General features: G+C 53.6%; 6 protein-coding genes across 7 annotated transcripts; 5 read left to right on the forward strand and 1 right to left on the reverse strand.

Moving 5' to 3' along the window:
* Positions 1 to 4,403: 4,403 nt before the first annotated feature.
* PV07_12184 (uncharacterized protein) lies at positions 4,404 to 5,480 on the forward strand (the record flags this gene model as incomplete). Its single annotated transcript, XM_016399686.1, has 1 exon — positions 4,404 to 5,480. One exon carries the CDS (start codon positions 4,404 to 4,406, stop codon positions 5,478 to 5,480), a length of 1,077 nt encoding a protein of 358 aa, XP_016242498.1.
* Positions 5,481 to 6,215: 735 nt separating this feature from the next.
* Positions 6,216 to 6,817, forward strand: PV07_12185 (uncharacterized protein; the record flags this gene model as incomplete). The annotated part of the gene is made up of 2 exons (XM_016399687.1): positions 6,216 to 6,320; positions 6,380 to 6,817. The coding sequence occupies 2 exons, from the start codon at positions 6,216 to 6,218 to the stop codon at positions 6,815 to 6,817; spliced, it is 543 nt and encodes a 180-aa protein (XP_016242499.1).
* A 302-nt stretch (positions 6,818 to 7,119) lies between these two features.
* Positions 7,120 to 9,625, forward strand: PV07_12186. Of its 2 annotated transcripts, XM_016399688.1 has the most exons (4): positions 7,120 to 7,205; positions 7,261 to 7,348; positions 7,403 to 7,641; positions 7,723 to 9,625. In XM_016399688.1, the coding sequence occupies exons 1-4, from the start codon at positions 7,152 to 7,154 to the stop codon at positions 9,166 to 9,168; spliced, it is 1,827 nt and encodes a 608-aa protein (XP_016242500.1). In that variant the 5' UTR covers positions 7,120 to 7,151; the 3' UTR covers positions 9,169 to 9,625. The 2 variants fall into 2 exon arrangements, with proteins under 2 accessions (XP_016242500.1, XP_016242501.1); XM_016399689.1 differs by having other exon boundaries at positions 7,403 to 9,625.
* Positions 9,626 to 10,359: 734 nt separating this feature from the next.
* On the forward strand, positions 10,360 to 12,112 carry PV07_12187 (uncharacterized protein; the record flags this gene model as incomplete). The annotated part of the gene is made up of 2 exons (XM_016399690.1): positions 10,360 to 10,604; positions 10,681 to 12,112. 2 exons carry the CDS (start codon positions 10,360 to 10,362, stop codon positions 12,110 to 12,112), a joined length of 1,677 nt encoding a protein of 558 aa, XP_016242502.1.
* Positions 12,113 to 13,296: 1,184 nt separating this feature from the next.
* Positions 13,297 to 14,898, forward strand: PV07_12188 (uncharacterized protein; the record flags this gene model as incomplete). The annotated part of the gene is made up of 2 exons (XM_016399691.1): positions 13,297 to 13,829; positions 13,899 to 14,898. The coding sequence occupies 2 exons, from the start codon at positions 13,297 to 13,299 to the stop codon at positions 14,896 to 14,898; spliced, it is 1,533 nt and encodes a 510-aa protein (XP_016242503.1).
* A 4,422-nt stretch (positions 14,899 to 19,320) lies between these two features.
* PV07_12189 (uncharacterized protein) lies at positions 19,321 to 21,978 on the reverse strand. Its single transcript, XM_016399692.1, has 2 exons — positions 21,250 to 21,978; positions 19,321 to 21,195 (listed from the first exon to the last, which is right to left on the reverse strand). The coding sequence occupies exons 1-2, from the start codon at positions 21,538 to 21,540 to the stop codon at positions 19,975 to 19,977; spliced, it is 1,512 nt and encodes a 503-aa protein (XP_016242504.1). The 5' UTR covers positions 21,541 to 21,978; the 3' UTR covers positions 19,321 to 19,974.
* Positions 21,979 to 26,761: the final 4,783 nt, after the last annotated feature.

The raw sequence follows: 26,761 nt of genomic DNA on the forward strand, positions 1-26,761 counted from the left end.
ACATTCGTCAAGCAAGACGTCATAGCGTCCTACACACGACAAGAATAAATGGTGGGGAGAGAAAAGCTCTTACCCGTTGCCGATCGAAGAATCTGCCATGGATTGACGGCCCAGGCCAGACATAGACCCAAGAACTGCCCTCGAGTTATGTTGATGTATCGTGGCAGAAGCAAGGTGCTGTCCGCCCCGAATGGAATCATGTTCGCTGCAACGTTCGTGCCCAGAATCAACAAGGCCCAAAAACTGGCGCACACAAAGACGGCAAACCGGACCCCCGAAGTGTCGTATCGCCGCAAGATGGCGTCGAGGAGATCCCACGGATTCCACAGCTCGAGCCCCCACGAGTGGTTGATCGCCGACGTGGCCAGGATGCCCAGCGAGGCTGAGATGGTCACGCTAATAGGATTGGCGATCAGCTGCGGCCAGACCGAGGCGTATTTGTATTTTGCCCAACGACTGAAATCTGGTTGGTTCGTAATGATGTTGGCCTCGCACGGGTAAGTTTATACTCTCTCTGTCAAGGAAGATAGAAACTTACAGTATTGCCCAGGCCGCTGTTGAAGGCATAAACGACGAACCAGGCAAAGCTCGTCGACGTCGAGGCCGGAGCCCCAGGAATTCCTCCGCCGATGTTACCCTTGGTGTTGGCCATGCAGAAGATAAACAGACCGAAGCAGGCCGGCACGACCGTGACCATCTTGAGAGTAAAGACCCAACGCAACTGGTATGGTCGGAGAAGGGTGAAGGGGATGTGGACGAGCCAGTACAGGAAGAAGGCGATGAACTGGGCCGAAGACATGCCCACAGATGCGGGGATAGAGTTGTGTAGGTTGCGGTACGAGTCGCCAAATACTGTGTTTGGTGTCAGTATGGAACTCAATATAAGTTCTTGCGTTCTCTATACACATGACATACCGGCCGTCAACATGTTCACCACAAAGGAAGATCCAATGTACAGCTTGATGGCGTAGTAAACGATAGCCAACACAGCACGCGCAAAGACGACGTAGTAGGCGCCCCATGTGCCAAAGACCGCGCGAGAGATGATGGGATATCCGACATGGTAGACCTCTCCAGACCGCGAGTTGATGGCCATGGCCACCGAGCTCAGCACCTGGCTGAAGAAGACAATCAGGATGGACTGCCACCAATTCAGTCCGCAGCCGATCATGACCGAGCCCAACGTCCAGTTGTCCATGGACAGGGAGAAGTAGAAGAAGAAGTAGTTCCACCACGCCCATGTTCGGGCTTCAGGAGGTGTCGGAAGGAGGTCTAACGCCGACAGCTTCAGGTCAGATGATCTGCATTGATCGTAGAGCAGACAGAGAGCAATCGAAGGGGAGCGTACCATCGTTGATCCAGGAATATGAACCTGTAGGATCCGCATTCGAGCCTGGAGTGCGGAGGTACTGCTTGAAGTTCTCCTTGCTCTGGATTCCACGCTTGAAGTTGGCCTTTTTGATGCGGAACGAAGCCAGGAGGTTCTTGGGACGAAAGGCGTTGATGCCGGTGATCCGGGGTTTATCCAAGTCGGAGGTGCCCATACTGCCGTTTCACAAATGCTCCCTTGGAGAGTTCGACGATGAATGAGGATGAGAATATTGAAAGGATGGGCTCACAGAGGACCACAGTGGAGATGTGGTGTGGGAGCTGCGGCTTCTGATATACTGCAGTCCGCAGCTAGTCCTCGCAACATGGCACAGATGATCGATTCCAACTCTTCAACGTCTCCTTCACCCACAGTGGCAACAAGTCCGCAACGACAAGGTCCAAATGCATCTTGAGGAGTCCAGACTGGTCACCTTGGTCCACTGGACGGCAATCCTATCAATCTGGGTGGCTGTACAAGCCTATCACGCGTATCCGGCAATATACGTCCACCCTGTTTGGTGTCTGACAAGATAAGTTCAACGTCGCATCCAGGGCTCGACCCCAGTCTCCCGCCTCGCACGTTCCACAGACACTAAGCTGTACAGCCGATCACCGACACCCCGGTTCGTGCATTCTCTAGTTCGGCTCAAACGCCAATTGCCCTTATCAACAGTGGATACCAGCCAGCGTCCTGATTCTATTCCGACCGAACGGCCGATACGAGTCCAATCCCAACCTCGTCGCCGATGTTCCGGATAGGTTGATGTTTTCTTGATGGTAGAACATGTCGGGTTCAAAGGAGTCTATAATTTTGAAAACAAAACAAGACTGGCTTACAGAGTACCTATAATTGGACAAGAGAGAGGAAACAAATCCAGGAATCGTGGCACCCAGAGCACAGGATTCAGCGCACAGCAGTGTCTTTTATCGCATTTCAAGTTCAATAATCATGCCGTCTGCCATTCTCAAAGAACCCAAGCCCGATGGGCCACGTCGTGTGCCACTGATGGACGAAGATGTCAAGAAGGGATCCTACTCAGCCCCAGCGCTGCAAATGGCCCTTGAAGGACTCCATCAAGATGGGATGGTCGTTCTCAAAGGCGTCGTGGACCCAGAACACTGCGACATCCTTCACAAGCATATGAGCGGTGACCGGAATCGGATTTTGAGAGAAAGACATGCCGGGGCGAAAGTGTACAACCAGGGCGTGAAGTGTGAGTTCAGTTGAACAGCCCGGAAAGTCGATCCCAAAGAGAAGATTGCAGGATGCTGATGAGAAACTCGAGGAAACAGCAAATATACTACAGGCTCCTCCATTCACGAAGCCTGAGTTGTTGTTTGAAGATGTCCATTTCAATCCGTTTGTGATCCAGGTGATGAACGCGTAAGTCTGGTCCCTCTCTATCTGCTATATCACACCGAGAGCTCCAATTCTAGTCTCCTTCCTCTTTCCCCACAATCCAAAATTGCTGAGCTGACTTGTGTATAGCTACCTCGGGGCCAACCCTAAATGGATCATGTCCACTGGCAACAACGCCCTCGCCGGCACCGGTGGCCTGCGCCAGCCCGTCCACAAGGACACCCGCTTCCGCCACCCGAAATGTCCGTTCGTCATCGTGGCCAATACAGCCCTCAACGACTTCACGCTCGACAACGGCGCCACCGAGTTCTGGCTCGGCTCACATGCCTTCACCGACGAGCGCGACCAGACCATCGCCACCCCGGAGACGGTCTTTGGGAAGCAAAAGGTCGGCACACCATCGTGTCCTGTGCTCGAAGAGGCCGTCGAGGCACGCAGAGCCGTGAGACCGCCTGTGCGCGCAACCATGAAGAAAGGGGATGTGATGTTGAGGGACTTCCGAACGTGGCATGCCGGGATGCCAAACGCGACTGAACAGGATAGGATCATGGTGGCGCAGATTTGGATGGTAAGTGCATTGGTCTCCCCGGACTACAATCTTGCATTTGGAGCATTGACGATGGCCATTTGGTCCCTCTTTTCCGTTGCCATGCATTGTGCTATGGTCTGATCTGCTCCCTGACACCATGTTCGTCCGACAGGCACCATGGTATCCAAACTTCATCACCCGACTCAATCTCCCCCTCGCCCAGGCCGAGTGGTTCCAGAGCCGGGCCAACAAACTTCCCATGGAGATCATGGCCAACTATATCGCCGACGACGCCGTTGAGTTCGACCAGCACCGCGACAACTTTTCAATGGAACCGAGTCATTACCTCGACTATTATGATACTGCACCTCAGAACTATAGATATGATTGAAAGAAGAAATCATGGGTAGGCAGAATCAGAGTCAGTCAGAGGTGGAGGCTTCCTGGAGGCTAGGAAGGGGAGAGATGGGAAATGTTGGCAAGAAAGGGACAAGAGGACTCAATGTAACCCACTGAAAACATAAATTCAAACGCTAGAAAACCAAAGGTGTTTGAATAACTGAGACATGATGTCCCATCGATGTTCATGTCACAGTAAGGTGTACTGGTAGAATCTCAGGTTACTATGTCCTTCTTATAAGAGACGAGAAATATATCAGAACACATTGAAGTTAGCAGTGTGCACCAACACACAACACCACCCTAGAGCTCCAAAGGCCCCTGGTTTGGAAGAGACACGGCGAGTTTGATTGCAGTATCGATGCTTCTTTGTACAAGAGTGTTACGGCCACTACCTGCCTTTAACAGGGGAAGGTAACGTAAGACCCCATAGATAGAGAAAGGCCGCTTATCGATAGAGTATTTGGAGTTGTAATTACGGAGTACCCTGTAGCCTGTTACGCTGTTAGCCTCTCGGTGGCTCCCGGCGCTTAATCATGTAACGAATTCGAGGAAGGGAGCCAAGCTGCAGACATGCTCCGCCATAGGCTCAATTTCCTCATGGACACGTTTACTCCAGATCCGGGGAACCAAGGAAAGATTCATTAGCAGCGGTGCCAGGACTTTTTGTCTGCTGTTTTGACCCCGTCGCTAGCAGGCGACGAGACCACAACATCGAGTCGGTCGGTCTACACTATCATCTCCATGTCCTTGACCACGGCACTGCGACCCGTCGCGCTCCCATTTGGTGCGGGCCAAAGGCGGGATCACTCTTCTACAGACAACACCCAAGGCCGACCTTTCCATCATGAAGTTAGCTACCTCAACCTCCATCGCACCCTCACCCGGTACCAAGAGTTGATCCTCCTGACGCCATCTCCTTCCGACACCAACCATACCGCCGAGTTGACCCCGCTGCAAAAGCAGGTCCAGGCCGAATTGTGGTCTCCGTTGCCGTACCACCGCACGAAATGGCTGCGCAACGTCGAGGGCGCTCGCACACTACTTCTACACCTGGAGCGAAAGGCACAGACTATCCGCGTACAGCGGGCTAAATATGAGGCTATCAAGGATCTGGCCGAGAAGAGAACAATCATCAAGAGACTGAGGGACCGGATCGAGGACATCGCGAGGGAGGTTGAGATGATGGGGCCGGAGGAGTGGAAGCCGCCCATTGTCGACGACGGAGGGGAAACCATTTATGACTTTTTGCAGACGCAGGTGCAGTCCCATGTGACTGAGGACTCAGCGAAGAAGAGCACGCATGACGCTCCACTACTAGAAGGGAAACCCGTCAAAAGCATGCAGGAGGAGGAACATCCCGCAGAGGCCATAGAAAAGAATCAAGATACGAGGGAAGAATTGTTCGGGGCTTCGAGTCTGCGGCGACGAGGCAAAGGACAAGGCGACACGAACAAAGCTGATGCGCAGGCCAGCGGTGTCTCGAATTTTGCTGGGACAGAGCGATCACTCTTGGATTCTTCGCGTGTGCACGAAGACATTACAGCGTCTCTGGTGAAAATGGCAGCCCAGCTAAAACAGGAACAGAGGAAGCTTCAGTTCTCTCTGGAACAAGACAAGGGCATCTTGGGTCGGGCGATCGAAGGACTAGATGTCAGCCTGAGCGGGATGGAGGCGGCGAGCAAGAACATGGCATTCCTGAAACGCATGAGCGAAGAAGAGGGATGGTTTGGACGACTGAAGCTGTACGGTATGATCTTCGCCATGTGGGTGGTTGCATTTCTGCTGGTGTTTGTGTGTCCCAAGTTGAGATTTGGGTGAGGAGTAGCTGCAATGCGTTGCATGTTGCACCTGCACATGCACATGCACATGCACAGCAGATTTGCAGGATGACGACAACAACCTGGACGGCGGCCCCGTTCTGAGATTTCTCTTGCCAGCACCAGCAAGTGCCTGACGATCTCCACGCCTGGTGAGGCTTGCGGAACACACGAGCACACCAATGGAGCCAACATTCCTTGCCACGGGGGAATGTTCGTGAACCTTGTATGGAATCAGGGAATCAAACGTCGAGGTCGAGGAGGAGTGGAGGGGTACCATTCCCGAGTGGTGATGGGTGGCTGTGGGTGGTGAGATGGGATTGCGTATTTGTGGTGAAGGGCATTCTCTGCTTTTCCCTCCTGTGCCTCGCAGGTGGCCGATTGCGAGATGGTCACTGATGGGCCATGGTTTGCCATGGTTCGCCCTGTGCCTCGGTGGGCTCCACCAGTGCTCCCCGATGACGTCGATGGCGCGCCACAAAGCCACTTGGCACAAAGCACACGCCCTCCACCAGCTGCGCCAGCACCCAGTGTGCCAGTGCCGTGCCTGCTGAAAACCAGGTTCACTGTCGCGACAAACAGAATTCAGCTTCCCAGCGTTTGTCTATAAATTGTGCTCAGATCCTGGCTCAGTCCCTCTTCCATCTCTCCATCTCAGACCAAACCACGATTCGAAAGAAACTCTTATTGATACAAGCATCCAACACTAGCACACTGCACACCCACTCACTTCAACATGTCTTCCAACGACAACACTTCTTCTCTTAAGTCGGTGGTCGACACTGCCACTGGCTATGTCCAGTCCGGTATTGCTGCTGTGACTGGTAGCACCGGCGACAAGGTGAGTTTGCGGTTCCAGTCTTGTCAATCCAAGTAGACCCTACTAACGTCACCTCCCAGGCAAAGGCCGAAGAATACAAGAACAAGGGTGCCGCCGAGTCTGACCTTTCCCACACCGCTGCCAAGGCAGGGCCCTTCACCATCAGCTCTACCGGTGCTCCTGCCAAAGACAGTTCCGACCGTACTCAAGGCCAATGGGACCAGACTATTGGCAGCGCTAAAGAGACCATCGGCAACCTCGTCGGCAGCGAGAATCTGAAGCAACAAGGCCGCGAACAGAATCTGCAGGGCCAAGGACAAGAGGCTAAGGGTCAACTGAGTGACCTCGGCAAGGGCGTCAGCGATCGCGCTCAAGGAGCTGTCGGCAGTGCCGTGGCGGGCTTGACTGGCGACCGCACCGAGCAAGCCAAATACAACGAGATGCACGACGAGGGCAAGACCAGGCAGCGTGGGGTTGAGTTGGATCTCGACAAGCAGGCTGCCGCTCAACAGAAATAGATTGCAGGCAAGTCACCAACACGGAGGCTGCAACAGATGACTGATGGGGTGATGGATCCTGTACCAGGAAGGCACAAACATGAGCGGTGCCTGATGATGTTGTACGATTAGTCTTAGCTTTATGATACCCCCAAATCCAGATTCCATCGACAGCTAATTGTCTCCTTGTTGTGAACGTGAGACTTCTCGTAGCATTTGCATCCAGCAGCCTCCCCGCATTACCTAATATCTTTGGTAGAGGCTTGGCCAATAGAAGACGACCAGGCCCCAACACCAGAATCGCATCCGCCGTCCAAATCTACCAGGAGCATTCTCTCGAGTGATTGTTACGTCAATGGCAGGCGTGCCCCAGAAGACACTGAACTGGCTTTACGATGTATTGAAACGCGTACGTACGGGATGTCTGTGACCGTCGTCCAAGTCGGTCAGCTAACAGCTTGCAGGAATACCGCGACCCGAATCGAACCTATTCGGACCTTGCCCACGTCCTCACCCGCAATCCGGGCTTCGCTCCTCGGACAGATGTCTACAGTGCGTCGCATATACAGAAAGATGGGAAGGGAGACACTGACTGGTGACACCCAGCGTTCGAGAATGGAGCGCCTGCGCTCCTCCTGCAGTTCAAGGGCACTATCCCTGTCAGCTTTCGAGGAAGTACATATCGGTTTCCCATAGTATTATGGATTCCTCATGCCTACCCTTACGAGGCACCCATGTGCTATGTCACTCCGACGGAAGAGATGATGATTAGACCGGGTCAACATGTCGGTGGGGATGGGAGAATATATCATCCGTACTTGGCGCATTGGAGAGAACACTGGGAGGTAGGTTCAGGTGCAAAGGAAGAGAGAAGAGACAAAGAGCAGGGTGTCCGGAACAGCCCCGACTGACGGGCTCTTGTACAGAGATCGAATATCTTGGACTTTATGTCCATCTTGTCCGACATTTTTGCCAAAGAGCCGCCTGTCATGTCCAGGTCGCCGGTTCAACAGCAAAGACCAGCGCAGCCACAACCTCCACCAGTGCCGCCTTTACCACGGGAGATGCAACCACCGCCATCTTCAAACCCTCCTCCGCCTGTACAGCACCCAGGCGCACCCGCTCCACCACCACCTCCGCCCAAACAGCCTACTCAAACCGGCGTCCCAATTCCCGCCCCGACCAGCCCAGGCTTTCCGACAGCTTCTTCACGACCAGGACGTTATGATGCTCCGCCGCCTCTGCCTTCTCAGGCGCAAGTCCCTGGCCAAAGATCTCAGCAGCCGTACGGAAATGGAAGCATCCAACGACCCGCTAGCGGCACCAATTTTGTGCCCCAACGGTCCAGCAGCCTTCGCCAGTCCATATCTCCTCAACCTCCCTATCAGCAGCACCAACATCCACAAGCTGCGTACGAACCAGTGCCGTCTTCATACGCACCTCCACCACCTCCACCGGGTCAACCGGGCCCACCACAGCAGTACCCTCCAGCCCAGCCTCACCCTGCGATGAGTTCTTCACCTGGTCAAGGCCCAGGCCAAGTCTCCGACCGTGCCAGACCACTGCCCTCAGAACAATACGGCCATGTGCCAACAGCATCATCACCACTGCCTTATGGCCAGCCTCCCGGGCGGCCCATTTCGCAACAGTATCCTGCAAACTACGCACAGCAACCTCCGCAACAGCCATACCCACCACCTCAACAGCAATATCAACCACCACCCCAACCTCCTGCTCCGAAACCAGCGCCGACACCAAATCTTCTGGATTCTCCCTTTGACATTCCGCTGCCAGCTCCCAACCCTCAATCATCCCACCACATTCCCGCCCCTCCAATACCGGTCAACCCGGAAAAGGAGGCTCTGCTAACCCATCTTTCACACCTACTCACAACGTCCCTACACCAACAAATCTCCCAGAACAACTCCGCATTGGCACCACTAGCCTCGCAGTATGCCGCCATGCAATCTACCACGAGTACATTAAACGGGGAACTGAGTAACCTGAAGGCGTTACATGCGACAATATCGAGCAATATCTCGCTCCTCCAATCTTCCTTGAGCAAGGCTGACCAGGCGATATCATCAGCGCATGCCCGCGCTGCCAAGAACGACATTCCGCATGTCGACGAGATGCTCACTGCGCCGACCGTAGTCGCCCGCCAATTATACGATGCTGCGTGTGAGGAACGGGGGATTGAGGCTGCAATACTGGCCCTTCAGGAAGGATTCGTGAGGGGCCGTGTGGGAAGCGAGGTCTGGGCAAAGAGGACTAGAGAATTGGCCAGGGAAGAGTTTAAGCGGCGGTGGATGGTGAGTAAGGTGGGGAGGGGAATGGGCTTGGACCTGGAGGCCGGTGCCTATGGACGATAACTAGAAGGTTCCCATCGACAGCAGGGAGGAGACACTACAGCGCCAGATTGAGGCGAATCCGCGCAGGCTGGCGATACAAAACCATGGAACCCCCGCGAAAGAATTGCGACACTTGCCATACAGTCAACTAAAGGGAGAGTAGGATGTTTCGTTATGGATCCTCACAGGCATTGCCCATAAAGTTTTCCATGGCTTGTACTGTTCAGGGATCGAATTCGGGAGCATGCACGTACGTGCAAGAACGCACAGAGGCCTGTCCAGGGGCCGGTAGATGGGAGCGGTGTTCTGGTCGTGGCACTGTCTCGATCGCCTAGCGACAACACGAACAAACCAAACTAAACACAGGAGGGAGGCGTATAGTCGCTATAACTAGATCGATCGCAGGATAGCCTGTAGGGCGTCGCAGGAACAGTACCCAAGGAGGAATAGAAGGTCTCGAGCACCAACTAGCGCCCCATTTGCTGTCTGAAGCAATGCTCAATTGATCTGTCGCTGTTGCTTAAGGACTATCAAGCCCACTGCCAGCGCCGTCACAGCAGATGTGACTGAATGACACTATGGGTTCAGACATTGCAGATGGTAAAAAGGTACCTCAAATGAATCTAGAATCACGTGGTACCGAGTGGACCACAGATCATTTTCGTAATGCAAAAAGATATTTCCTTACTAAGGAAAGCTTCCACGTGTTTCAGTCAAATGACCATCAAATGACAGTGGCGAATGGAAAGACTCCACGCGGTGCTAACTATCATTACCCCTGTGACTACAGTATAGAATCTACAGCTAATCCTACTACTAGCGTGACTCTACCGCCATCGAGTCAGATCCAATTGGCAGTTGCAACAGTTACTCGTAGAACGATTTCAACTACAAGTACTTGGGCGACTTCTCAGCAAATCGGAAGGGTCAAAGACTAGCTAATTTCTTATAAAAGCGCTAATAAATTAGCTCCTTGGCTCCCCCGGAAAGTTTACAAAAGTTCGTTTGAACGAGACTGAAATAAACGGGCCTGGGATCTGACAGGTAATTTATGAAATCCATTTGTACAACACTTCCAAGTTGTGACCCGTCACATTCCATTGCTATTCTTATCATCCTTTCACCTGCAGACAAGGCACACCCCCCGCGTAAATGCGTTTCAATTCCTCATCCGGTGCATTCAGACCGGAGGCCCTGTGAGTGTCAACGACGATGGCTGAGCTATTAGACCAGGCGAACCACTGGCCAATGGTCAAAGGGGCTTCGCAGCGTCTATCATCAGTCTACTCAGGGTTACCTGTGGGATACAAGTTGTTCGCTGTGGTCTTGATTGCTGGCTTACTTCAGAGGGCGATCTTCAAGCAGAAGAAATACAGACTGTTCCCGGGGTGGGCGGCCGTTGAGATCGCTCTTGTTGGTTATATCATCAACCATGGTGGCCTGGGTCGGCATATATAGTGAGTTACCTACGCAGCAGCATGCTGGTGGGAAACCTCTTAGGCTACCTTGAGAACTGACGTGAGGACTTTCTAGCTGGACGCTTCGACGACGCGGCGGCTCTCTCTTCGGCCTCACAACAACCCACCAGGTCCTTGCCAACCTTCCCAACATTGACCGCATCATGTCGCAGCCTCATCACGCCCTCAACGCCGAACCAGTCCAGTACACCTTGTTTACCCGCGTCTTTGGAGCGGTGGACTCGCCGGCCCTCAAGAAAAAGCTGGAAGACTCTTGGAAAGACCTTCTCGCTCCTATCGAACGGATGTTTCTCAACGACACTGCCGCGACATCCGCCCTGGAGCAGAGCTGCATCTCCCAGAAAGCAGCCTCCTTCGTCAGCTTCTCGTCCAACCCGGCACAGATGACGCGCTGGGAACTATCTGCCAACGTTCGCCTCACCACACCCAACCTACCGGGCAAGACAGCAGCGGTGGAGGCCGGCTTGCAGAGTCTCTCGCGAGATTTCGGGGCGTGCATTGCCATTCCTCTTCTTTACGGACAGGACTTCCTCGATCGCTGTCCCGGGCTTCTGGGCGATTTCTGGAAATTCGACAACGACCTGTTTCCGCTGCTGATGATCGGCGTCCCATCCTGGGCTCCCTTCAAACTTGTCAAGGACGGCGTGGCTGCGAGATCGCGTCTGCTTCAAGAGATGGAGGCCTTGTATCGACGCATCGACCAGTACCAGCGAGGCGAGGCAGTTGACTTTGGCGCCGACATGTCGGACGTCAGCGAGGTTGCCCTCGCGCGCAACGCGGTCTACCGCCGCGAGAAATGGTCGTTCCGGGACCGCGGCGCAGGCGACCTGGCGATCCTCTGGGGCCAAAACGCCAACACGCAGCCCGTGCTGTTCTGGTTCCTGCTCTACGTGTATTCCACCCCGGGCCTTCTACCTCGAATTCGCGAGGAGATAGCATCACACGTCACGATATCCCGGACCGATCCGCCAGAGATCACAGCGTTCGACCTGCACGGCCTCTGTCGCGACTGCGCCCTCTTGAAGGCGTGCCTGTTCGAGACGTACCGGATGGCCAACGAGGCGACGTCGATCCGGTACGTGGCGCGCCCTGTCACCATCCGCGACGGCGCCTACACGCATAACCTCGCCCCGGGCACGTTCGTCTCGGCGCCGCACTCGCTCATCCAGCGCGATCCTGCCGTGTACCCGGATCCGGACGCATTCATTCCAGACCGCTTCCTCCAGCTCGACCCCGAGTCGGGAAAACTGGTCGCCCGGTACGGGCGCCTCAAGCCGTGGGGTTCCGGAGCGGCCATGTGCAAGGGACGGACATTTGCCGAGAAGGAGCTCGTGGCCCTGGGCGCGGCAATCGTCAGTCTGTGGGATATCGAGCCGGCTGGTGGTGGTGGTGGTGGGACGTGGAACGTGCCAGCCATGATTCCCGGGACTGGTGTGAAAAAGCCCATCAGAGACATTCGCGTGCACATTACACGGAGAGTCTTCTAACTTTGAGCACATCAGGACAAAAGTGGGGACTGTATTAGGGACGCAAGTGTCACTGTAATGGGCTGAGGCGGTGATTGTGACTGTATGATTCTATGGAGGCATACTTACCAAGGGATGCTAGTTTCATTACCCCTGTGACCAAGTAGACGATTGCTGCAGAGAGGGTCACCACTTGCAAAATTGTCGCCATCCTCTGTCGTAACGTGCGCGATCGATCTCTATCGAGCACTCCTCTCTCGCTATTCTCGCACGCCAATTACGCCCAAGGACGTTAGTCTATCGATTTTACGCGTTGTGTGCGTATTCCCATAGCGAGGTAATCTCGCGTTCTATGAGAGAAACCAGCACTTTCAAGGCCTATACTAGCGCTATAGACTAGTAAGCATATCTCTAATACAAATTACTAGGGACTAGTTGTTATAGCGTACCTTTTCAGTGGCTTGGCAATGGAAACACTCGTCACAGAAACTAATATTTCGGTTCGAATACCATTATTCTTACGCCAGTTACAGATTTCATGTTTTTTTAACAACAATAGTGACAAGGCTGGGGGATTCCATGCACCTCCGTGGACCTTCTTAATACAGTAGGTCTGTGCTGTTCATTCACAGGAAGACAGGCTCATGGGCTTCCACAACACACGTACACAAAGGCGCACGCCTAAAAGGACGACAGATGACAAGGCTTGGAGGGTTGTCCGACCTAAGAAGAGTGCTCTGATCTCCAGAATGCGCCTTCCTCCATTTGCGCCACTTGTCCTGCAACATTCAATCTCAATGGTTGCGCTGCAAAGGTTTCACAACTGAGCACCATGAGGGAGGCGGAGGCGCTGCGCCGTCTGAATGATGGTTTTTTTCTCTTGCTCATGAGCTTGTTCGATTGTTCGCTGAAAAATCCAAATAGATGCTGTCCCTCTATACGGGCCTCTATAATTAGGCCATTACGCCAAAGAGGGCGTCGATAGAGTGTTCTTGCCCACAACAAGAGTTGCAGCCAGAATTAGCAGCCTTTCAGAGACACAGCTGTGATTTTCTGGCTGCGATGCTCGGCTTCGAATGCTAAATGTATGTATATTTGCTAGATCGCCCAGCACAGCTTGCCGTCTCTGTGTTGGGCATGACTATCTTAGCATCTACAGAACACGGTTGTTTGTCACTCTGGAAAAAGAAACAGCGATCCCAAGGATGATTGATTTTCTGCCAAATTGCACGTTTCCGAGCACTTCGCCCAGTGGGTTTGTCAGAGGCCCAAATATCCGTTCGACGATGGACATCATCTGGAGCTGTACAAGCATCATCATTATCTCGACTTGGTCGGTTCTCCACCTTACAGTTCCCCCAGATATCAAGCCGAAGTCGAAGCTTCAAGTCCTTAGAAAGGAATTCTATTTCTTTGGACGCAAAATAAGCTGGATGGGTGTAATGCTTGCATTCCCTGAATACCTCGTCGGCATCTCCACCACCAATTTATTTGCTTCCTGGGTGAACAACCAGCACCTGAAAGAGCTGGCAGATGCCGATGATGTGCCCTGGTCGCTCACACATACAACACTGGCAAACATGGGAGGCATAGCGATTCGCTTTTCGGACCCCGGTGACCGAGGTGTTTCAGGGGGGCAGTGCCAGCAGTCATCTGTTCCCGGAGGCCTTGCCTCTACCAAGGAAGCGACTAATGTGGTTGAGGAACGCAATCGCGGAATATCACCCACGGTCGCGGAGTCAGTGATTCAGCCTGAAAGGATCTCTTCATGTTCGACATCTTCTAGTCCGGCTGATGCCGAAACCAGGGTTTTGCAGTCTCCACCACAAATCGAACAGATGCCTTATTTTATAAAGGAATTCCAGAGAAATCAAGAACAACACCTCGCAGCGTTAGGCGAGATTCCCTGGGCACCATTCAAGCCACACCTGGCTCTCGCTATCAATGCCCGCCCGGACACACACGGCCTCTGGCGAAGCACCGAAAAGTACAAGGCCAAGCATATTGCGCCGCTGCACGGCAACATCTGGATTCTTGATTCTAAACAGCTGGCCCTAGCGAGAAGGTGCGGCGTTATTCGAAAGCTGCCATCCATCGAGTCGAATGAGATCCAGGACAAGAGCAAAAGTGACGGCCTGATGCGGCTACTGGCATTGATCCAAGTACTTTGGCTCGCCATTCACCTCATTTCGCGCCGAATTGCCGACATCCCTTCCACCCCTCTTGAAATCAGCACCGTCGCGTTCTCATCCTGTGCCTTCATCATCTACATGGCGGAGTGGCCAAAGCCCAAGGACGTTGGTATTCCCTTTTATTTCGACACTAGCACCACTGTGTCGCCAGCCACTTTTGCAACCATCGCCAGGGCAGCGCCCATCAGTTTCCTCCAGACCCGACGCTACTACATACCCGAAAGCGTGGTCCACCAGGTGGTCGACGGCCGATTTGAGAAGAAACACATCGACAGACTCATGGTTCTTTCCAGCATCTTGTCCATTACCGCCTTTGGAGGCATTCACTTGTTCGCGTGGGGTCTGGAGTTTCCTACCAGTGTGGAGCAACTCCTATGGAGAATGTCGGCCTTGACGGTAGCCATTGCGCCCACCATCAGCGCGCTGCTCGTTCTGCTGGAGAGCGTCCTTCTTCAACGCACCGACAAGATGTCCAGGTGGAGCGTGGCAGTGCTTGCCCCGCTATACTTGGCTTCACGGGTGTACATTATGGTGGAGAGTTTCAGGTCTCTTTACTTCCTGCCTCCTCAGGCGTTTGTCTCGACATGGGCAACGAACGCCCCGCACTTTGACTGAGAAACCGGGGGAGGAGGATTAGACTCGGACTCGAATGGCTAGATACTACACTTTTCGACTGCCAGGAACGACTCGCTATCTAGATTGATACTCCCTTTGGTACCCTTTCTCGGGGGCCTCTAGCAGCAGCAGCAGCAGCAGAAGAAGAAGAAGAAGAAGAAGAAGAAATGGGAACAGAACTGGGAAAGAGAAGGACGCGCGCCCCTTAAACACGTATTTGCATAGACTAGGTCGTTAAACTTGCTACCTACTCAGTGGAGGGACGGAGAACTACTCGCCTAGAGACCATCTCGGGGACGTAATAAGTGCGAGTACGGAGTATACCCAAAAGAGGTACTAGCGAAATTTAATTAGTAGTGGGAGAGATTCCATCGAGTATTAAGCCAACTTACGTTTGTACGAACTTGCGCTCGCAGTTGCGTCCCGGGAGACAAGCCCCAAAAGTGTGTACGTTGGGTTCGTACTATTTTCTCATTGATTTGACTTGATGATACAGGTGGGAATGATACCTCTCCTTCATCTCCATCTCCAGCCTCGTTTCTCGAGTTGCCGTCTCCATGTCCTTGTCCCTCCTGACCTGGATCCTGTATTGCCACCATCACAAGTATTGCTGCTGCTCTTGCTACTGCTGCTGCTGCGGCTGTGGCCTCGCTCTCCGCAGTCCGTCCGCATCCCTTGCTTTCCAAATTCCCATTCAGCGGCATGCACACTTGAAGAAAGTGCCATGAAGTCACTCTCGCCCCTCTGTTCCGGCTTCTCTGCCCGTCTTCCAGGCCTGCTCTGCGCGTGGAATGTGGCGCCGTCAATCACGCCCCCCTTGAAAGCTATTGCTTTGAAGCTCAGTCCTCGTCAACATCGATGAATCTCCTGCATCCAGTTCTTGTCCGTGCGTGCGTGGAAGCAAGCCGTGTTCCGCTCGAGGACAGTTGCGGAACCCCTAATTCATCTGCAGCTCATGGTTAATCAGGTGTCGCGTGTTCGGGTTCAATTTCGGTCTTCGTTCTCGGGTCCTATTCCCCCCCCCCCCCCCCTTATTATCATGCCATATCATGCGACGCCACACCATACCACATCCTCCCCGACGACACGACACGGGCAGACACAACGCAGACGCAGAAGTACACAGAATTCCAGCCACATCGCCACCCTTGTACAGCGCTGGCTTCGCAGCGGTTTAGAACCCGAAATCCATTGGGTCGAAATCTTTGCCCTCTTCAAACGCGTTTGGCCAGTCACACGCAAAGCCCAGGTCGGCGGCGGTGGTGGTGGTAGACATTGTTCCTGTCTCGAAATTTGCTGCGATCCCATGTGTTGCAGCGTTTGCAGGTACCTCAGTCGCGTCGAGGTCGCTGTTGCTGGGCAGCGTCATCATGAGTCCCCCTGCATGCTCACCCGTGCTGACTGCCGTGGTCAAAAACGTGTTTCCAAGTCCAGTGACGTTCTCACTCGCGTCCTGCGGCATGGTCATCATGTCCAGCCCCATCATGTCACTGAATGTCCTGTCGGCAGGCGCGAGAAGATCGATGCCTCCAAAGAGACCCCCAAATGAAGCGTCCGCCGTATCGTCCCAGTTCATGTTCGGATCGTAATCCACCACATCTGCGCCGAGAGAACGAAGCTCGGCTTCCGTGCGACGGTTCGTTTCCGCGAGAGTCTCGGATATGGTGTTTGGACAAGAGCCGGTAGAGATAGGCTGCTTCGGCGTGGGCAGATGCAATCGCAGCACGGCCGGTGTCTCGTCTAGTGGCGTCTGGTTCGGAGTCTGCGAGAAAGACGGGTTCTGGGTCGGGTTGTTGTTGGGGGTCTGGAAGGACCGACGATTGGGTGTCTGCACATTTCTGCGTGGCGTATCAGAGCGAGGAGAACTCTTTTGACCTGCTTTCGAAACGGTGGAGCGCCGCCGAGGTGCAGGAGTCGGAGTGCCCGCTGCTCTTGCCATGGCCGCGCTTGGGCTGGACCTGAACATCTGCTGGTGCGCGTCGATTGGGCGGTGTGGAATTCCTCGTTGGCCTTGTGGCGGCCGCTGCTGCTGCCCTTGCGAGTTCGACGCGCGAGAGTTCGAAAACGCTTGAGGGAATCGGCTTTGTCTCTGAGCCTGTCCATACTGTGGGTGACTTTGACCAAAGGCCTGGATTTGCGGAGGAGATTGAAGCTGGCCTTGCGGCAGCATTCTATCTTGACCTTGCATGTACGACGACATGGATTGACCATGGTTGTGTGGAATAAACATACCAAGGTATTGCGGTTCAGGGTGGGCAATACCCGGGTTGGCCAGCATGTATGGATCCTGGATGTCGTCGGCTTCAATCTCCCCTTGACTCATGTGCACTGCCTTGCGCTTCTGCCCAACCATTACATCCTCCTCTGCCTCTGCCTCTGCCTCTGCCTCTGCCTCTGCCTTGATCGACATCACCGTACCACTCGGCAACGGAATAGGGAACTCGTACCCAGTGGTGCGGGCAACCGCAGATGGTGGTGGCTCTGGATCGCTGCGATCTCGTTCAAGCCATTTGAAGTCTTGTACGATATGGTCGTTGAAATGGTGTGCTAAAGACAATCCGGAAGGTTCGGTTCCACGTGGAATGTGTGGGAAGTAGGTCTGATGATGCATCTGTTCCTCCCGCGCAACGTTCGTAAACATGGTGCGGGCGCCGAACGTGTCTGTACGAGCACGCTTTGCGGATCGTGGCTCTGCAGCTGCGATATCGGCATCGAGGAAGCTGCCGCTGCTGCCACCGCTGCTCAACAGTTCGTTTGTGAAACCCGGTAAATTTGGTGGTGACTTATAACTCGCAGACATGATGCGGATTCTTTGACCGGCCATGGTCTGCATCTGGCTGTTTGTGAGCGAGGAGTAGCCGGGAACGGCCGTCATCCCAGGAGATATGTTGTCCATGGGAAGGCTCTGGCTAACCGCTGGACTCGCGGAGTATAGGGTACCCATCGAGATATTGTCAGTCGGAATCCGTTTCGCCGGTGACGAAGCAGGAAGACCAGGCATCTTGAAGGGGCTACCCAGTTTACGCTTTGCCGGTGTAGGCTGCCGAACAGGTGAAGACTGCGACAGTCCCTCTGTGCCCGTGGAAGCTTGGCCACCATTCCGTCTCTTCTCTTTTTCAGATTTCTTTTTCGGCGTGGGGCTGGCAGGATGGAAGTTGGCAAATTGTGATGTTCTTGGTATCTCAATCGGAGAGTTGGACATGGTCTCAATCAGCTTGCGCGAAGCGGAGCCAGGCGTGGCAGGCGAGGTTGACGGTGCAACAGAGACATTGCTTTCTGGGGTCGTCGTGATGTTCGTAGTAGTAGCAGCAGCGACACCCGGGGAGCGAGCCACATCGGTCCCAGAGTTGCCAGTCGGTTCGTTGACAGGGGTCGAAGTTGCAGCCATGGCGGACCAATCCTCGTCACAGCCTTGAGTAGGGCTTGGACCTCTTTCGATGTACGCTCGCAACAACCTTGCCAACTCCTCGTCGCTCGGTTGGGCCAAGATGCTGTTCGGACCTGGATCGGTGTCCAAGGAACCAAAGATATCTCCCATTGTGCCGTTGGTCACACCATTCGTACCGTCAGCGTCAATTTCCTCGGCAGGCCGGTACGCTTGTGACGGGTTACCGGATACAAACGGGGCGGCCATGTCAGCGAGGTATGAGATTCGGTTGTTTGAGGCATGTCCAGCTGACCCCTGAGCTGTGTCCAGGCCGGTTGAGGGTATATAAAGGTTTGGTCCCAGGGTTGTACTCGAAGAAACAGCCGGTGGAGGGTCGAAGGCGAAATCATTGGAGTTGTCAGGTTGCCTCCGTTTCATCTTCGAAAGTGCCATGTGGAGATGATTATGGATGGAACTGTTTGTAGTCCGACCATACGCAGAGAAAAAAGATAGTACAGGATAATGATACAGGGGAAGCGTGGGATACTGGGTGAAAGTTGGAACTCGGAAGATGAAAGATCGAGGATGAGATGGGAACAAAAGAGGTTGGTGAGGACAGTGATGTTTGAAAACAGAATTGAACAATCTTCTCACCCGATGGTAGTCACCTCGTCGGCGAGGGTGTGGCAGAACCACCACATCACATCTGGTCGAAGACAATAGGAAAACGAGCTATTGAGCCATTCTGCCAGACCTATTTGGCCACCCAGCCCTCTTCAAACGGCAGGGACAAAGATAGCAGTGAATTGAGGCGCGACCAGCCTCCTCCCACCGGCTGCCATATGTCGGCGAATATTGGGAGAAATAATGAATATCCGATTCAGCCGAGCACAGTGAGTCAGGCTTTGCGTACTTGTCGCTTCGGTCAGGACAAAGAACATATCGATTCGACTTTGGAGCCCATGGGGTCTGCGGCCTATATACCTTGCAAAGCATCTTCGGCTTGCATTCTGTCCCAACTCGGATCATTGTAGCCAGCGGGTACCGTGATTCTACCGGGTGTAAGTTGGTGGATTCTTCGTTTTGCGATTGATGTCCGGAACTCAACCTACCGGGCTCCCCAACATACTGCAAAGCTCTCCTGCAAAATAACAAGGTATAGAATGTATATTACCATCTTGCAAGCCCATGAACCCTCCGCAATGCTGGCGGCAGTAGACCTTTCATTACCTTATTTCTGACAGAGCACAATGAAAGGAAAGCGTTACTGACTAGGAATGTACAAGAGCTGTTGAATGCCCATCACGACAGCTTGGAACAAACCACATTTCCTATCTCTCACACTGGACAAGTGGCTATTCTGGAATATGAGCGTCTGAGCATTCATGGGGTTTTCGCACCTGTTGAAAGAGGCTGTGACATTGATGTCGAGTTAGCACTGGTTGGAGATGAAGGTGAAAGTTGAAGTTGGTCCGGCAAATCTTCGGACCAAAGTCAGTATCACGTGCACTGAATCACGTGTTGATAGCCCCTTTTCCCATGTCTGGAGTAGGGAGAGTATTCAAGCAGCCCGTGGTGTGATATGTGCCACTTTAGCTGCCTCAGCAAAATACCTCCGGTCCGAGCGCTGTATCTGTAGTGCACGTTGAATGCCCCACCATGTATCAGTATGTACATACAAGCCCAAGAATACTTGCGCAAGCCGCAGTTCAATAAGCGCAAAGACCACCACCTGCGTCCTCCAGGTCCCAAGCACCAGCCATCCCCACAATCTGCGGTTCATCTGCATCCAGATTCTCGGCGCGAGTGATTCTATCCTCGAATGCAATCTCAGCGTCGGCTTCTGTGCGGCGGCCTCCCATGAGGAGTTTGCGGGCCCAGGCATCGATTGCTGGCTCACCAGTCTCGTCTCTCGCCTGCTTTAAGAACGGGATCAACGCGGTTCCACCAGTCCCACGCATCTTCTTCTTTCTCTGCGCAGTTCCTGCTTCGTCAGGCCGGCCATAGCGGATTGACGCAATTCCCGTGCCACCCCGAGGGATCGGATCAGGACTGCTCTCTCTCCGTGTCCTCGACATGCTCCTGGATTCTCGGCTCTTGACGATGATGTACCTCGACACCATCTGGATATGCTTGTCTCGAAGAGCTCGCAGCATGGCGAGACACGCATCATATGAGACGGTCAGCTGTTGATTCGAATTGTGGCACTCGACAAAATCCCGAATATTGGCGACTCCTTCCACTGCTTGAAGGAACCTCCGATGAGGGCCAGGCATATACTGTCTCATCTCGTGGATGAAGTTATGGCGCACCTTTGGGGCTGCTCCCGGCTCGGCTTCCGATTCCGAGGTCTCATCCTTTTTAGACCCAGTAGGTCTGTGCTCGACCCCGAGGACAATGTCGAAGAATTGGATCATGCTGCTTTGGGCATTGGATCCGCCACCATACTGCCGCCATCTTGACTGTTTGCTACCATCGTCGTAAAACACGCCGTGGGGTAGGCCAGCGTCTTTCATGTTTTTGCTTCCGGCCAGGAAGGGTCGTATTCGGTGATAGAAAACGTGAGGATCGCAGCTGTCGTACATCCTCACCAGCAGCGTGCCCAGTTCGTCCAGCGTCTGGGCAAATGACTGGAGACACTTTGTCACTGTTTCCACATCATTGTCTCGGGCAGCTTGCATCGCGTTCAACATGAGGGGTATTGAAGGGCCTCCTTTTGCCTCCATAGCCACACTGACCAAATAGAACCATTGTTCGTCCAGCGAACCTGTGAAGGTGATCAAAGTGGAGAGATTTTCCAATACGAGGCTGTCGGAAAGGAAAAGCGGTTTCCAATTCCACAGACAAAGCCCGGCGTAGGTGGCGACGGGAGGGAGTTCAAGGTAGTCGGAGACTTGTAGGAGAGGGTAGGTGATGGATGGTGGCAATCGCTGTTGACTCTAGTCAGTATCTGTCTCCTTTGGCGACGCCAGGTGTAGACTTGCCTCTGAAGGTTTGTCTCCGCCCCAGATGTAGCCATGTGCCAAAAATGTCAAAACAGTATATGCTCTGCGCCACTCGGCCTCGGTCTCTAGGTGAACTGCGGGGATGACGGGTAATTTGTCGATGACAGCCCTTAATCTTTTTGACAGCAACAGCGACTGGAAGTTGTTGATGATCCGCTCCCAGCGATCGTAGACGGGATGTGGCAGACAATGCAGCGGCAGTTCTGAGGGAAGGAAGCCTCTTTCTGGCGAGATGCCATAGTCTTCGACGCGGGGGATCGGAGGAAGCATGGTGCTGCCGAGGACGCTCGGGGTTTACTAGAGGGTAGCGGCTCTCTGAGCGCAAGGCTGTTGGATCTGCTGCTCGGCGAGACAATGCCTTGCAGGATAGGCTTGTTTACTCGTCCGTGTTCGGAACAGTGAGTCGTGGTTTTCAAAAGAGTTGAATTGCCACAAGGAGCCCGCAGGCTATGAACGATAAATAGCACACGAGACCAAATTGGTATTGGTCAGCAGGTAAAGAAAAATGTCACGAGATGAAACGAGAGAAGCAAGAAAGATGCGCGTAAGAGAAAATAGTAATCTAGACAAGCACCTGGAAGAATGGAAATATCGGCGCAGAGGACATGCCCAGCCGTTCGGGTAGAATGCGGGAGTCACCGGACCTTGTTGAGAGCATACGACAACAACGTGCTAGACGACTTGCCCTCGGATCGCGGAGGAAAGAGTGATCTCATAAATGATGAAACAGCAATCCAGCCATTCTCTTCTTGACTCAGCAATACAAGTAGATCTGAGGTCGGTCTAGTCGAGAGGGAGGCGAATGTTGGAAACACCTGCATCCAGGGAAAAAATTATAAACAAGTGACGAGGGGCTCGGAGCCCGGGGCTCGGGACTGGAAGGAAGGAATTTTCTTTTTCCGGTTGGGTCGTTAACTAGTAGGCTTGGCAACTGCTAAGCGAGACTAATGGGGATTTACAGCCACTTAGAAGCCTTGCTAAGAAATAAATCCCCCACTCCTTGTGCTGTATACTTTGCACCTAGGCTCGGTACCAAGGTATAGGTTCATAACGTACTATTATCCCAACGACCATTAACCCCGCAGAACAAACCCTCCTCGCTTCTTCGACTAGTTCCGGGCACCCGATGATTGATCGTCTCTCAAGCCTGTGTCCGTCACTTTATGCAGCCCTGTCATGCAGAACAGAGGACAGGGAAGACTTGGAATTGCCAGATGCAGAATACCCTGTCCGAGACAAATGCAGGTTGCAGTTGATAGCATCGACCTTGGTCAGAACTGATGCATGCTCTATGGATGACAACTATTCATAATAGTTCTGCACTTTCAAGCCCTGGTACTCAAAAGCGGTGCCCTCGCGCTTGTCAATCACGGTCTTATGATGGACATCCTTGACCCGCGCTCGAACATACTCGGTTCCCGTGGGCGCAGGCTTATTTGCATCCTTATCCTCCTCGGAGAGAAGGCCAAGGCGGTCCAGGAGAGGAGACGGTACCGTCTTCATCAGCGTCTTGTCTCCTGGACGACTAAAATACAGCAACCCGAGACGAGGGGTGTTCAACTGATCCTTGGGCGGTGTAACGACCCGGTGGATCGTCGACTTGATGAAGCCTACCATAAGGTCAGTGGAGCCGTCATTCAGGAGTGAAGTCCCGTCAGAATACTCACCATTGGTTAGGAACGTCAGGGTGTCGGCAGCATTGCAGGTGATGCCCCCTTCGACAGGCTTGACCCATTTCCAGTCTCCTTCTGGGGTTCGGATCTGCAGCCCAGCAATATGCTGCGAGAACAGCAGGGTCAAACTGCCAAAGTCGGTATGGCCGCCCTTGGAGTAAGCCTGGGCCTTGTCCCATTCCTCCTGGGTTCGGACGTTATAGATCATGTACCGGAGATGGTCGTCCGATACTTCATCATAAGCGTGAGCGTCTGCCAGATAGTTTTCCGGCAGTTCCAAGATGATCGAGATCAGCGCAAAGAGCTTGCGAATGACCTTCTCCCAGAGTTCACGATGGAAGGTCCGGATCTCCTCCCAATATTCCTGGGTGATTGCGTGTTTGGGGACATCAGCCAGTGCTGGGATGTCCTTGGGAATATTGAGCTGTCGTTCAGTAAGTTCGAGTCCGGGCCAGAAAGCTCAGGTAATCAATTTACCATTTCAATGTTTTCTTTGACACCCGTGTCACCAATCCATCGCGAGTTTTCGCGATACCCAAAATACTCGCCTGCAGCAAAGTTACAGGGGAAGAAACGCTTCTCCTCCAAGGGCTGCTTGAAGAACGTGTTCCCAATGCTGAACTGACGAAGGACTTTCTTGTCATCAATGCCGGAGTTGGTCACGACCCAGAACCCAACTCTGGTCAGGGCGTCATAAAGCTGCTTAGCAAGCTCCTGCTTGCCACCGGGCTCGTCGAAGCGAGACAGGTCAATCGTCGTCAGCGGCGCCCAATCGAGCTTCTCCGTCGTCTCGGCCGGCCGGACCCATGGTTTCACAAGGACGTGCTTGGAAACGTCGGTCTGACTTGCCGGTTCCTCGATTGCCGATGGGGCCATTTTGCTCAATATACGGACGTGCCGATTTCTGGGCTAAAAAAAAATATGCAGGGCGTGGTCAGACAAAGCGACAGAGACAGATATCCTACAAAGAGCCTGACCGAGCACAGGGAATGCTAACAGACATATACCTGGCTGAAGGATTGCGGGGTTGTTATCTCGCTTCTTCTCATTCCTTTTGGTACGTACTCTCGATGTACCTTTCCCGTCCAATTACTAACCAAATATACGTGCAGATTGCGTGCTTTTGTACTAAGGCGACGTGCTCTCTCCCTTCTCCGACTCCCAACCCTCCGACACCCTATGTGTCTCCAATAGACAGTCGGAAGATACAAATACATTCTGCTAAAGCAGTGAGGGGAAGGTATGTTATCAGATGGGCATGTCCGTCCTGACTGTTCCAGGCTTCCAGCGACTCAACATCGAGAGGTATGTCGCCATCGCCCTTATCGTGGCGAAATGGACTGCCAATGGGTGATGCAAAAACGCGTATGGTAGGTTTGGTACGGCTATGGACAACGATTCCAGCAGCGCGGAGCACCAGGAGATGTTGACGTCTTCAGAAGAGCTCATGTCGTGATAAAGGACAGTGACCGAGACCGGTCTATACCGAATGGTTTGATGAAGTTTTCAGCTCCTTATTTATAAGTCGTCCTGCGTATGGTCTTCAAGAGGTAGAGTTGGTACGACTTCATCTCTACATCTCCTTCTGCCATCAGAAGTCGAAGATGGCAGCTGAGAAGAGCCTGGGTGATACATTCACTCACATTGTCGCTGAATCACCTCCCAGTGAGAGCGACATCGTGCTCGAAGAAGGGGACAAGGCTTTTGAGAAGAAGGTCTTGCGCAAGGTCGACCTCTGGCTCGTGGGGTTCTATTCCTTGGTCTATATTTTCCGGGTCATCGACTCGTCCAACTACTCCAACGCCGCCATCATCAACCTCGAACATGGCACCGGCATCAAGAAGCAGCTCCATCTCGACCCTTCTCAGTGGGCGTGGACCCTCTCCATCTTCTCCTACAGCTACATGATCTTTGAGCCCACCAACACGGTCCTCCTCAAGACGTTCCGCCCTCGCATCTGGATGTTTGTGCTGATCCTGAGCTGGGGTATCTGCGCCTGTTCCGTGGCCGCGGTCGAGAGCTTCTCGGGCATGATGTGTGCGCGCTTCGCGATCGGCATGGCTGAGGCCGGATTCTATCCAGCCGTGCTGTACCACATGGACTTCTGGTATCGACCGACCGAACTGCCGTGGCGCATCGCCTTCTTCTATTCAGTGGGCCAACTTTCCAGTGCGTTGAGCGGGCTTCTGGCCTACGCCATTAGCTTCATGGACGGGCTCGGAGGCCTTCCGGGATGGAGGTGGCTCTTTCTGCTGGAAGGACTGCCGGCAATCATCCTCGCCTTTGTCGCTCTCTTCGGACTGCCGGACTACCCCCACACAGCACGGATGTTGAGCGAGAAGGAGAAGCTGTTCATCGAGCGGCGTCTGGCGTCCACAGCGCCCTCGGGCAAACGCCACAACTGGGACTGGGGTTCTCTCAAACAGCTCTTCCGGGACCCTACCGTCTACACGTTTGGGATGTATTGGATTGCCCATGGGATAGGTGGCTTTGGTGTCTCGTACGCCTTGCCGACTGTGATCTATCAGCTCGGCTTCACCGGGACTGCCAACTCGCAACTGATGAATATCGTACGATCTCCCCCCCCCCCCCCACCCCAAATGTCATCCTTTCCCAACAGACGCAGAAGTCACTGACCTGTTCAAAACAGCCACCCTATGTTTGCTGCTTCTTCTTCCTCAACACCGCGGGCTATCTGATTCATCGGAAATGGATCCGGCCATGGACCTGCGCCGTCGCAAGTGAGAGATAAATCTTCTACCCACAAACCCCAGCTTTCCTGTCTGTACTGACTCATTGTGTCCAGTTGAAAGCACCACGATCGTGTGCTACATCATTCTCGTCACCGTCCACAGCGCGACGGTCAAGTACATCGCTCTGATCGTGGCCGTGTCGTGTGCCGGCTCCGCGTACCCGGTCATCTGGCCTGAGCGCATCCGCGCGCTCGAGGGCACCGTCGCTGCGGGGATCGGGATCGGGTTGACCAACGCCTGTGCGCAGTGGAGCGGCATCGTCGGGCCGCACGTGTACTCGACGGTGTTTGGGCCAACGTACCACAGGTCCTATGTCATCTGCCTGAGCATTCTGGTCGTGTCCATCGCGTCGGTGCTCACGTCGTGGTTCATCATTGCACGCAGAGACAGGAGAAAGGCCGAGTTGAGGGCGATGGAGGAGACGGGGGTGCCGCAAGGGAATTGAGCGGCTTGCTCTCTCTCTTGTCTTGTATAGACAGTCGGCACGGAATACTGCTAGCACATACCTCGAATCCCTGACAGCCATCCCCCAATCCACACATTGCTGTGAAGCGGGGCCTAGTGGTGCCCAGCTCAAGACAAAATCCATCCATCTGTCTCTTGATGCATGATCCTAAACATATGGCCTGCTACTTCTCCCATGTGGAATGGAGTATTGATACGATAATGCTCTCTCGCATAAGAGAACTAGGTCCCAGAAATGACCCTACTGACAAATAATAGTCGCTCCTCGGGTGAAAGAGCCCATTGCCAATTCCAGCCCCCATGCCGCTGGCCTCCCCGACCATCCCGTTGATCTGCATCGCTGATCACAAAACCAGTAAGGTGTACGAGTAGTCCAACCAGCGGGTCGACCGCGGTATTCAAAGCGGAGGCGGAGGAGGGCCTGAAGCTCGAGGCTAGCTATATGGCATGGGAGCAAGTTTTGTATCTACGTCTCAAGTGCAGAATCGGGGAAAAGTCCTGTACAGTCATCACCCGGTCTTGATAGTGCTGGCCCTTGTCGCCGGCCTGTCCATTAGCACCGGTCCTGCAGTGATTGCTTCGCCAGGTATCGACTACTTC

This window comes from Cladophialophora immunda (assembly GCF_000835495.1).
Source record: "Cladophialophora immunda strain CBS 83496 unplaced genomic scaffold supercont1.8, whole genome shotgun sequence".
In the NCBI taxonomy this organism is placed as follows: Eukaryota; Fungi; Ascomycota; class Eurotiomycetes; order Chaetothyriales; family Herpotrichiellaceae; genus Cladophialophora; species Cladophialophora immunda.

What these genes read in the sequence shown, in the direction of transcription:
- PV07_12186 (XM_016399688.1), top strand. Translation starts at nt 7,152, where the DNA reads ATGGCAGGCGTGCCCCAGAAGACACTGAACTGGCTTTACGATGTATTG. An exon ending in TTTACGATGTATTGAAACGC is followed by an intron (nt 7,206 to 7,260) that starts GTACGTACGGGA and finishes AACAGCTTGCAG; the next exon opens with GAATACCGCGACCCGAATCG. An exon ending in TCCTCGGACAGATGTCTACA is followed by an intron (nt 7,349 to 7,402) that starts GTGCGTCGCATA and finishes GGTGACACCCAG; the next exon opens with CGTTCGAGAATGGAGCGCCT.
- PV07_12189 (XM_016399692.1), bottom strand. Translation starts at nt 21,540, where the DNA reads ATGCTTCCTCCGATCCCCCGCGTCGAAGACTATGGCATCTCGCCAGAA. An exon ending in GCGGAGACAAACCTTCAGAG is followed by an intron (nt 21,196 to 21,249) that starts GCAAGTCTACAC and finishes TAGAGTCAACAG; the next exon opens with CGATTGCCACCATCCATCAC.